The sequence below is a fragment of the Myxine glutinosa genome, chromosome 4, assembly GCF_964187855.1.
Source record: "Myxine glutinosa chromosome 4, kmMyxGlut1.1, whole genome shotgun sequence".
In the NCBI taxonomy this organism is placed as follows: Eukaryota; Metazoa; Chordata; class Myxini; order Myxiniformes; family Myxinidae; genus Myxine; species Myxine glutinosa.
Window position 1 is genome coordinate 146,764,064 of NC_136264.1, and position 12,692 is coordinate 146,776,755.

Consider the following 12,692-nt stretch of genomic DNA (forward strand, 5'->3'; position numbering starts at 1 on the left):
GATACCATGACTTTTAGGGATCAGAAGACTACAGTTCCAAGACAGACTTATCTGCCGTGGGGCCCGAGGCAGACCACGAGTTTTTCCTCCGGGCCTATTTGCACTTTTTGCAAGAAACCTGGGCATTTGATGTCCCAATATGTTACGCCCTGAAAAGGAAAAATCAGGAGCGGAGTCAGACTAGTACGACTCCGAATGCATTGGCCAATGCGAGAAATCGTCCTTGGAGGACAGTGCCTTGTGAAGGTTCCCATGCCCAAGTTACGGCATCACAGAACGACCTTGTTCAAGAGGGTTACAAACCTTTTATTTCAGAGGGGTTTGTGTCACTGGATGGAGACTTAACGAACCAGAGAACTGTTAGTGTATTGAGGGACACAGGAGCACATCAATCTTTGATGCTTGAGGGCATTTTGCCATTGTCAGAGAAGACAGCAACTGGTGTTAGTGTTCTTTTACAGGGGGTTGGTGGCTATGTTAAAGCTCCACTTCATGTCATCCATTTGAAGTCTGATTTGGTGTCAGGACCGGTCACCGTAGGTTTACAAGCCACTCTTCCTGTAGAGAGAATCTCTTTTATTATCGGGAATGATTTGGCCGGTGGTCGAGTTTCTGGTAATCCAATGTTGGTTGAAAAGCCCAGTATGGAAAATAACACCGCACAGTTAGAGCAGGAGATTCCGGGTATCTTTCCATCCTGTGCAGTGACTCGTGATATGGGTAGGAAGCGCTCTGAAGAGAAGGAGAAGGAAGGCGATGTGGATTTGGGTTCCTTAGAGGTATTGGAGGAAAATTCTGAAAGAGGTAATAGGAAAGGGAGTGAAATCAAGGAACTTAAGGAAAAGGTGGCATCTGGAACCAAAGAGGAAATGGAGTGTCCGTCGGAGACATCTGGGAGCGAGGTTGAGCAAACGGTGCTGGTCCGAAAGAGACTTGTTGAAGAACAACACGGAGATTCGGAGATCCGGAGTTTAATTGGTAAAGCCGTTACAGAGGAAGAGGCTATGAAGATACCTGTTGGTTACTTCATGAAAGGGGAAATACTCATGAGAAAATGGAGACCACCGGAGGTGCCAGCAAACAATGAGTGGAAAGTTCATTACCAAATTGTGGTGCCACTGCCGTACCGGAAGGAGATATTGAGTTTGGCGCGTGAGACACCTTTGGCCGGGCACCTTGGAGTGAACAAGACCTGTGACAGAATATTGGTACATTTTTTCTGGCCAGGATTGCGACGTGATGTAACGGATTTCTGTAAATCTTGCCATTCTTGCCAGCTGGTGGGAAAACCTAATCAGAAAGTCCCATCCACACCTTTAAAACCCATTCCAGCTTTTGAAGAGCCATTCAGCCGTGTCATTTTTGACTGTGTAGGCCCTTTACCTAAAACTAAGACTGGACATCAGTATTTGTTGACCATCATGTGCGCTTCCACAAGGTTCCCAGAGGCAGTGCCTCTTAGAAAAATTTCTGCGGCAGTTATTGCGAAGGCCTTGATTAAATTTTTCACTTTGGTTGACCTACCTAAAGTCATCCAGTCTGATCAGGGTTCCAATTTCTGTCAAGACTTTTTCAGCAAGTGGTATACCTGCTGGGAGTGGAGCAAGTAAGATCAAGTACTTACCATCCCGAGAGCCAAGGGGCCTTGGAAAGGTTTCACCAGACATTGAAGAATATGATCAGAACGTATTGTTTTGAATGTGACAAGGATTGGGATGAAGGAATACCCTTATTGTTGTTTGCTATGAGGGAATCTGTTCAGGAGTCATTGGGGTTCAGTCCTTTTGAACTTGTGTTTGGACACGCAGTGCGAGGTCCGTTGAAATTGGTGAAAGAACAGTGGCTACAGGAGGAGTCACAGTCAACAGTGGTGGAGTATGTGTCAAAGGTTAGGCACAGATTGGCAAAGGCTTGTGAAGTTGCGAGAAGAAACTTGAAAGTGACACAGGATAAAATGAAAGTGAGACATAACAAGAAATCTCAGATAAGAAATTTCAGTCCTGAGGACCGAGTGTTAGTGTTGCTTCCTGTTCTAGGTCAGCCACTACAGGCTAGATATTTTCGTCCCTATGCAATCGAAAGGAGGGTTAATGAAACAGATTTCGTGGTGACAACTCCCGACTGACGGAAAAAGCGGCAGCTGTGTCATGTCAACCGACTGAAGAAATATTATGAGAGGAAGCCTGTGGAAGAAATGGTTCCTGTCTCACCTGTCGTGCCTGTAGTCGGGGTGCAAGAGAATCCAGAGGTTGAGGCCGGTGTGAAGTTTGATAACTTTGATGACCAAGCTTGTCCCAGATTGACGAACACAGAAGTGTTGAGTCATTTAGATGAGAAATTAGGTCATTTGACGAGGGAACAACAAGGACAACTATCCAGCCTAATTTTTGAATTTGCACATTTGTTCACAGATGTACCTGGTCATACTGACTGCGTATATCATGATATTGAAGTGGGGGAAGCCACTCCTGTGAAACAACACCCCTATCGGATGAACCCTGTGAAGATGGAGTATCTTCGGAAGGAGGTTCAGTATATGTTGGAGAATGACATCATCGAACCAAGCAGCAGTGAATGGAGCTCACCATGTGTGTTGGTTCCAAAACCCGATGGCAGTTTTCGCTGTTGTACGAATTTAAAACGGGTTAATGCAGTGACCAAGACCGACTCCGATCCCATCCCGAGGATTGATGACTGTTTTGATAGAATAGGCCCAGCTAAATTTGTAACTAAGTTTGACTTGCTGAAAGGGTATTGGCAGATTCCTCTTACTGATAGAGCCAAGGAAATCTCGGCTTTAGTCACACCAAATGGGTTGTATCAGTACAAGGTTCTTCCCTTTGGATTGAAAAACGGGCCTGCTACATTTCAACGGCTGATTAATAAGCTTATTGCAGACCTTGAGGGGGTGGAGGCTTATCTGGATGATGTCATCATCCGCACTATGACCATGGAAGATCATATTAAACAAATTCAGGCGTTTTTCAAGAAACTGACCGAGGCAGGGTTGACCATCAACTTATCTAAGAGTGAGTTTGTAAAGGCACAGGTGGTGTTCCGAGGCCATGTAGTAGGTCAGGGTCAGGTGCAACCGGTGACAGCCAAGATAGAAGCCATTGATCGCTTCCAAGTTCCAAAAGGGAAGAGGGAGCTTATGGGATTCTTGGGTATGGCTGGTTGGTACCGGCGGTTTTGCAGGAATTTTTCTGATGTGGATTTTTTAAATGAATTTGCTGAGGAAAGAGACCAAGTTTGTTTGGGATGACAAATGTCAGGCTGCCTTTGCCCATGTCAAAGCAATATTAATGAGCTCTCCTGTCCTAGCAGCCCCGGATTTTCAAGCACCTTTCAAGTTGGCCATTGATGCAAGTGATGTGGGGGCTGGGGCAGTTCTATTACAGGAAGATGAGGATGGAGTGGATCACCCGGTGTGCTACTACTCCAGAAAGTTTAACAAACATCAGGCAAATTATGCCACTGTGGACAAAGAGACCCTTGCTCTCCTGCTAGCGCTTCAGCATTATGAGGTGTATCTGGGAACTACTACCTTTCCTATAAAAGTCTTCACTGATCACAACCCCTTAACGTTCATTCAAAAAATGAAAAATAAAAACCAGAGGTTGATGAGATGGAGTTTGGCTTTGCAGGAGTTCAACTTGGAAATTGAGCATGTAAAGGGCAGGGACAATGTAGTTGCTGATGCTTTGTCCAGAGTGAACTAACTTTGGAAATTCCTGTCGGTGGTTTGGAAGTTTTGTTGCTTTATTTTAGGGAATATTAATTATTGTTGTTCACGTGAATTGACCATTTGGGTGTGAGTTTTACTTTTGTTTGTTAAAAGAGTTTTTGCCTGCAAAGAAAGTTTTCACTATGTTCAAACTTTCTTTCTTGAGGGGGGGAAGTGTTACGGATTCTTCACTTCAGTTGTTGTGGTTTTCATCCACTGTAAACATTTTTGATTCCATGTACTATTATTGTTGTCGTAAGGGAAATAGAGATTACTATTTTCAAAAGGTAAAAAAGTTAATGTATTAAATGAAACCGGAACCGGACGACGACGAAGAGGAAGAGGAGGAAGAGAAGGCGGAGTGAGTGAGTCGGACAAGAAGCCGAGCTGCTTCGAGGTCTGGAGCGAACGATTGGCGAACGAGGGTCACGAGTGAACTTTGGGTTTCCCGGGAAAGGGATTCCTGCGACAGAGTTGTCATCGCTGTGACAGATAAACCTGCGTGACGGGTTTTGCGGTTGATTCCGGAGAGAATCATCAGAGTGCCATTACGCCACGCGAACGGGCCGTCGGCCATTTTTACCTCGCGCAGGATTTGCGCTTCGCTCAAGGTTTTTCACTTCGCTTCAACCATTCGCACCGCATCCAGACGTTAATTTGGTGTGTGTGTGTGTGTGTGTAACGTGGCTTTTGAGTGGGAAATCTGCGGTTTGCCGATTGAGAGCCGTCAAACATCCATACCTGAAGGTGTGATTTCCCCGTCGCTTCTCGAGGACACCTTCGCCCATCTTTGGCAGTGCAACTGCCAACCCAACGGGATTCTGGTCTCGATACGACATCGTACGGAAGATCACTGGAGTGAATCGACTTTGGCTTGAAGCCGGAATCAACTTTGGCTTGAAGCCGGGAAAGAGACATTGGGAATGTTCTTCTTTTCGCTCACTTGGAGCACAGTGAGTTATATTATACGAACCTGATGGTACCATCATAGGAAATATATATTGGTTGTACAATTGATTACTATTGTTGTTGTACTGTTATTCTTGTGTGATCTTAATACAATACTTGTTTGTTGGTAACAATTGGTGTGGTTTCACCATTGATCTTTGACATACAGAATAACACATCTTTCTGCCGTGACTCCTCTCGGGGCTCGGAGGTACACCGTGACCGGGGTTTGGGGAGGAGCACGTAACATTCACGTATTCTTTTTTTTTGTGCAGGCACAAAAATCATCTCCCTCCCACCCACCCACCCACGGACCCCCATCATTGTTGGTATTTTCTGTTGAAGAAAAAGCCTGGCTTACAGAGACGATCACACACTTTCTGCACAGGAGTGGGGGAAGGGGCAGGTTGGGTGCGGGAGGAGGGAGGGCCGAAGAAGATTATAGATGGGTTATGACATGGGGAGTGGGGTTGCACGATTTCTTGCATAATTATTCAATCATATATTTTTGATCAGAAACCGCACACGATTAAAGTGTAATATATGGGGTAAATCTTGCACCGATCAGCAAGGCTGGTTCATTGTGCAAGAAGTATCAATGAAGTTTTATTTTGGATCTAAAATAAAATGAAATTCTAACACAAGAACTGCGATGCCAGGACAATTAAAATTATGGTATGCAATTTAAACAACATCTATTTTCATAAGATAATACAGAATACAGTATCTTCCTTCAAGCTTAAACTCCAAGCAGTTAAAACGGCAACTATTTCTGGGATCACGGCATGCTTTGGGGATCAGGCAAGATCGAAGCAAAACAAACGGTTTGTTTTCAATAAAATAACGTCACTCGTGGCAAAAAACTGATCTAACCTTTTGGAATTAATCACAGTATTTTTATTTTATAAAAACTCATGCATTTTTAATTAGCATGTATTAGCATTTTTAATGAAACTGTAATTATGTGCATTTGGGTTATTACACTTTTCAAATTTCCTCTTATGAATCACGAACCTCCATAAACCTATCCCCCTTTTTCCCATTGACACATTGCCCCGACTTTCGCGGCATTTTCCAGGAATGTATCCCCTGCGAATGTCGGGGTCTTACTATACTACAAGATTATGAAATATTAAAACAACAATGCATTAAGTGCTTCCAAATATAGATCTGGGTGAGTTATTAAATGGAATTATCACATTGTCAAGCAGTTAACGCCTTCATAAGGAAAATCACTTTGATGTTCCAAACTACTGAAATGCCCTTCTACATATAACTTTTCCAATTTCCCTACCTCTTCTGGTGTAATCACCCCTGTTTCCCGGAACTTGGATTCCTGCAATAGTCACAAAGTTCTCAGTATTGTTATTCAAATCATCAATAACTTCTCCACATTCCCCTCTGCTTGAGTTGACCCATAATTTACATTTTAACAAATAATTTAACATTTTAATCAACAATAAATATACATTTTAATCAACAATAAATTAACATTTTATCAACAAACGAAACTACTTCACCACATTCCCTTCCACCTATGACACATAATTTACATTTTATCAACAAACAAAACTACTTCACCACATTTCCCTCTACCGAGGACCCATAAAATACATTTTATCAACAAATAAATTTACATTTTATCAACAATAAATTTACATTTTATCAACAATTCAACTACTTCCCCACATTCCTCTCCACCTACCCTAACCCATAATTTTAATTGTATTAAATAAATTTACATTTGATCAACAATAGATTTACATTTTACCAACAATAATTTCCATTTTATCAACAATAAATTTACATTTTATGAACAACGTCCATTTTAGACACAAAATTTCCATTTTATCAACAATTTACATTTTACCAAGAAATAAATGTACATTTTACCAATAAATAAATTTACATTTTACCGACAAATACATTTACATTTTACCAACAAATAAATTTACATTTTATCAACTTGAACCAAAAGTGAGCAGGCACCTCGTGAATCTTTCATAGTAATCCTGACTATCTCGAACAGATTTCTCATCAATTTGTAATACTGGTAAAGAAATTATATAAATATATTGAACGACATACCACTAAGCTATATATATTAAGCTAAATTCATGTTTTTTGTTAATGCTTCAAAAACTTTTAAAAATAAATACTGAACCAAATCCAACCAAAATTTTGCATGTTGCCTAAGGGTGCCCCAAATATGATTTATGTCGGCGTAGCATATCTGGGGAGCGGGTTCAGAGTGGAGGGAAGACCCAAATTCTCTCCATGTAAAGGTCTATCGTGTAGTGCCACTCAGTGGCATCCGGTATTAAAAATAAACATCTTATACTTGTATAAATCGAATTTGAAGAATATGAAATTTTCAAAATGTTTCATTTCACTCATTTTAAGTGGAGGTTCAAACAAAAGCATCCAACCCTGAGCTTCACAACAAAGCGGAAGTGATTTTTGCTCACACCATATAGAGTGAAATCTACACCCCTTTTCAAATTTTTCACCTTTTGTTTCCTTATAGCCTGACATTAAAATGCATTCAATCAGAACTTTTCCACCTTTATTTACACATCGTAACCCACAACTTCCAAGTGAAAAATAAATTCTATAAATTTCAGAAAATTAATTTAAAATACAAAACTATAATTTCTTGGTTGGATAAGTCTCCACCCACCTTATGATAGCAATTGTAAATTAGTTCAGGTGTAACAAATCGCCTTTAAATAAGTCTAAAAGCACTGCCCTTTGACATGCACCAGAAACACTTCACAAAGGTAGCCCAGTTGGGTAGGAACAGGGAGGGCTTCATGGGCATTGGTATGACTGGTAGCCGGTAGGTAGCTTGGGTATGCATGTGTAATTGTCGTGAGGTTTTTTTGTCTGTAAGAGAGTCTCGTCAAAAGGTCAAACTCCTAGTGAAATTCGGTAATTGGTAAGGATTGGGTTATTATCCTGAATGATGATGAAATGAATGGGATGTGGATGAAATAGTCATTTCGGTCCAAATGGCCTCCACCTCCTCCACAAGGGCCACACAAGGAAACTGGATGCAGGAGGAGGCCCTTCGGACTTCAGCCCATCATGCCTGCGCCACACCAACAAAGGATGCAGGAGGAGGCCCGTCGGCCCATCATACCTGTGCCACACCAAAACAGGACGCAGGAGGAGGCCCTTCGGCCCATCAAGCCTGCACCACACCAACACAGGGCACAGGAGGTGGTCTTTCGGGCTTTGGCCCATCATGCCTGCTCCACACCAACACAGGACGTGGGAGGAGGCCCTTCAGCCCATCATACCTGCGCCACACCAACACAGGACACAAGAGGAGGCCCTTCGGCCCATCACGCCTGCGCCACACCAACAAAAGATGCAGGTGGAGGCCCTTCAGCCCATCATGCCTGCACCACACCAACACAGGATGCAGGAGGTGGTATTTCGGGCTTCGGCCCATCATGCCTGTTCCACACCAACAGGACGCAGGAGGCCCTTTTGCTCATCATGCCTGCGCCACATCAACACATGACACAGGAGGAGGCCCTGCGGCCCATCAAAACTGCGCCACACCAATGCAGGATGCAGGAGGAGGCCCTTTGGCCCATCATACTTGCGCCACACCAACAGGACGAGGCCTTTCGGCCCATCACACCTGCACCACACCAGCACAGGATGCAAGAGGCCCTTCTACCCATCATGCCTGTGCCACACCAACAAAAGATGTAGGAGGCAGCCATTCAGCTCATCATTCCTGCACCAGACCAGCACAGGATGCAGGAGGTGGTCTTTCGGGCTTCGGCCCATCATGCCTGCTCCACACAAACACAGGACACAGGAGGAGGCCCTTCGGCCCATCATACTTGCACCACACCAACACAGGACAAGCAAGGCCTTTCGGCCCATCATGCTTGCACCACACCAACAAAATATGCAGGAGGCGGCCTTTCGGCCCATCATTCCTGCACAAGACCAACATAGGACGCAGGAAGTGGTCTTTTGGGCTTCAGCCTATCATGCCTGCTCCACACCAACACAGGATGCAGGAGGAGGTCCTTCGGCCCATCATACCTGCGCCACACCAACACAGGATGCAAGTGGAGGCCCTTCGGCCCATCATGCCTGCTCCACACCAACACAGGACGCAGGAGGCCCTTCGGCCCATCATGCCTGCGCCACACCAACACAGGACGCAGGAGGAGGCCCTTCGCCCCATCATATCTGCTCCGCACCAACACAGGATGCAGGAGGCCCTTTGGCCCATCATACCTGCGCCACACCAACACAGGACGCAAGAGGAGGCTCTTCGGCCCATCATTTCTGCTCCACACCAACACAGGACGCAGGAGGCCCTTCGGCCCATCATAATTGCTCCACACCAACACAGGACGCAGGAGGCCCTTCGACCCATCATTCCTGCTCCACACCAACACAGGACGCAGGAGGCCCTTCGGCCCATCATTCCTGCTCCACACCAACACAGGACGCAGGAGGCCCTTCGGCCCATCATAATTGTGCCACACCAACACAGGACACAAGAGGAGGCTCTTCGGCCCATCATAATTGCGCCACACCAACACAGGACGCAGGAGGAGGCCCTTCGCCCCATCATATCTGCTCCGCACCAACACAGGATGCAGGAGGCCCTTCGGCCCATCATACCTGCGCCACACCAACACAGGACGCAAGAGGAGGCTCTTCGGCCCATCATTTCTGCTCCACACCAACACAGGACGCAGGAGGCCCTTCGGCCCATCATAATTGCGCCACACCAACACAGGACACAAGAGGAGGCTCTTCGGCCCATCATAATTGCTCCACACCAACACAGGACGCAGGAGGCCCTTCGGCCCATCATAATTGCTCCACACCAACACAGGACGCAGGAGGCCCTTGGGCCCATCATGCCTGCGCCACACCAACACAGGACGCAGGAGGAGGCCCTTCGCCCCATCCTATCTGCTCCGCACCAACACAGGATGCAGGAGGCCCTTCGGCCCATCATACCTGCGCCACACCAACACAGGACGCAAGAGGAGGCTCTTCGGCCCATCATAATTGCTCCACACCAACACAGGACGCAGGAGGCCCTTCGGCCCATCATAATTGCGCCACACCACCAACACAGGACACAAGAGGAGGCTCTTCGGCCCATCATTTCTGCTCCACACCAACACAGGACGCAGGAGGCCCTTCGGCCCATCATAATTGCGCCACACCAACACAGGACACAAGAGGAGGCTCTTCTGCCCATCATAATTGCTCCACACCAACACAGGACGCAGGAGGCCCTTCGGCCCATCATAATTGCTCCACACCAACACAGGACACAAGAGGAGGCTCTTCGGCCCATCATTTCTGCTCCACACCAACACAGGACGCAGGAGGCCCTTCGGCCCATCATAATTGCTCCACACCAACACAGGACGCAGGAGGCCCTTCGGCCCATCATAATTGCTCCACACCAACACAGGATGCAGGAGGCCCTTCGGCCCATCATACCTGCGCCACACCAACACAGGACGCAAGAGGAGGCTCTTCGGCCCATCATTTCTGCTCCACACCAACACAGGACGCAGGAGGCCCTTCGGCCCATCATAATTGCTCCACACCAACACAGGACGCAGGAGGCCCTTCGGCCCATCATTCCTGCTCCACACCAACACAGGACGCAGGAGGCCCTTCGGCCCATCATTCCTGCTCCACACCAACACAGGACGCAGGAGGCCCTTCGGCCCATCATAATTGCGCCACACCAACACAGGACACAAGAGGAGGCTCTTCGGCCCATCATAATTGCTCCACACCAACACAGGACGCAGGAGGCCCTTCGGCCCATCATAATTGCTCCACACCAACACAGGACGCAGGAGGCCCTTCGGCCCATCATTCCTGCTCCACACCAACACAGGACGCAGGAGGCCCTTCGGCCCATCATAATTGCGCCACACCAACACAGGACCAAATACATCCGTCAAAACGACGTAATCTCATTGAGAGAATCAGGAGGAGGGGAAGAGGGGATCGTTCGTTGTATTTCCTTGTGCCGGTGCAGGTACAGGTACAGGTACAGGTACACACCTCAATTTCCCAATGCTTTAGTTTGCCTCTAAATCGCTCTTATAACGACATTACGATCTTATAACGATCGAACATAATCATTTTAGTGCTTCAAGACTCGTCCATTATTGCCCCCGGCAGCGAAGGCTTCGGTTCTGTACCTTCAGTACCGGCGTCAGGTACTCCGCCACCCCGAGAGCACGACCTTTGACGGTGTTGATTACACTCTGCATCACGGTTCCGGGTCCAGTTCACTTCGTCTACAAAACTGCCAATCCAGCCGTTTCCTTCTCAGGTCTCACTTTACATCCAAAAACACAAACCTCTTTAATGCAAATCTTTAATCACAATGGCCAAACACAACGTCAGAATAACAAGCACGACTCGTCAAATTACCAATCGCGTTTTACTGTAAATAATGGTCCTCGTGATCCACTGAACCAGGAAGTTGTGGTCCATCTTCCGTCCCGTACCGGAAGTAAATGTATGGGAGTTTTAAGTTCTTCGTTTATCTTTCTTTAATCCTTCTGTTTTTGGATTCGCGGTATTGGATATCTTTAACAATTCATTGGAATCAGGACAGGTACCAGAGGATTAGAGTAGTAAATGTAAGACCATTATATAAGAAAAACATAGGGGCAATACCCCTGGTGCTCACCTGGTAGTGGTAGAATAAACATTATACTGCACCGACTAAAGGTATTTTAAACCAATTTCAATGGTTTATAGAAGACAGGGCAGTATGTAGAATCATACTAACATAATCATAAGACTTTATACAACAAACAAAAAAATACCTTGTTTTGGGGGGCAACCCCCCTCCCCCTACCCCAACCCCGTATACCTCTCAGACCCCAATTTTTCTAATGCCGTGAACATACTTTGGTGCATCACGGGTGATGAAGGTGGTCGTAATGTTTCATCGAAATAGTTTGTGTAGTTTCAGAGGAAAAAGCAAATACCGTACTGTATCTATTTTGGGGGGTCAAACCTGGATCCACTTTGACCCCGGTAAACCCCTTAGACCCAGATTTTTTTTTTTATGCCGTGAACAAACTTTAGTCACAACACAACAAATATCATTTGTACCAAATTTGGTCGCAATCCCATCAGCGGTTTCGGAGAAGAAGTTTCAAGTGTTTCTGACTGACTGACTGACTATCGGTCATGACTGACTGACTGACTATCGGTCGTGACTGACTGACTGACTATCGGTCGTGACTGACTGACTATCGGGCGTGACTGACTGACTGACTGACTGACTATCGGTCATGACTGACTGACTGACTATCGGTCGTGACTGACTGACTGACTATCGGTCGTGACTGACTGACTGACTATCGGTCATGACTGACTATCGGTCGTGACTGACTGACTGACTATCGGTCGTGACTGACTGACTGACTGTCGGTCATGACTGACTGACTGACTGACTGACTATCGGTCGTGACTGACTGACTGACTGACTATCGGTCGTGACTGACTGACTGACTATCGGTCATGACTGACTGACTGACTATCGGCCATGACTGACTGACTGACTATCGGTCGTGACTGACTGACTGACTATTGGTCATGACTGACTGACTGACTATCGGTCGTGACTGACTGACTGACTATCGGTCGTGACTGACTGACTGACTGTCGGTCATGACTGACTATCGGTCGTGACTGACTGACTATCGGGCGTGACTGACTGACTGACTATCGGTCGTGACTGACTGACTATCGGGCATGACTGACTGACTGACTGACTGACTATCGGTCATGACTGACTGACTGACTATCGGTCATGACTGACTGACTGACTATCGGTCATGATTGACTGACTGACTATCGGTCATGACTGACTATCGGTCGTGACTGACTGACTGACTATCGGTCGTGACTGACTGACTGACTGTCGGTCGTGACTGACTGACTGACTGACTGACTATCGGTCGTGACTGACTGACTGACT

General features: G+C 46.3%; 1 protein-coding gene across 4 annotated transcripts in view; it reads right to left on the reverse strand.

Moving 5' to 3' along the window:
• The window catches only part of ATG3 (autophagy related 3), a 62,489-nt gene extending 51,269 nt beyond the window's left edge, over nt 1-11,220 (reverse strand). For 2 of the 4 annotated variants that reach the window (XM_068113686.2, XM_078776574.1), the window contains exons 1-3: nt 11,129-11,216; nt 10,894-11,033; nt 5,970-6,011 (exon numbers count right to left, since the gene is read on the reverse strand). In XM_068113686.2, the coding sequence (XP_067969787.1) occupies nt 5,970-6,011; nt 10,894-10,965 (114 nt within the window). In that variant the 5' untranslated portion in view covers nt 10,966-11,033; nt 11,129-11,216. Of the gene's footprint in view, nt 1-5,969; nt 6,012-10,893 lie in introns of all 4 variants that reach the window. The other 2 variants (XM_068113685.2, XM_068113687.2) reach the window with 2 other exon arrangements.
• Between the last annotated feature and the right edge of the window lie 1,472 nt (nt 11,221-12,692).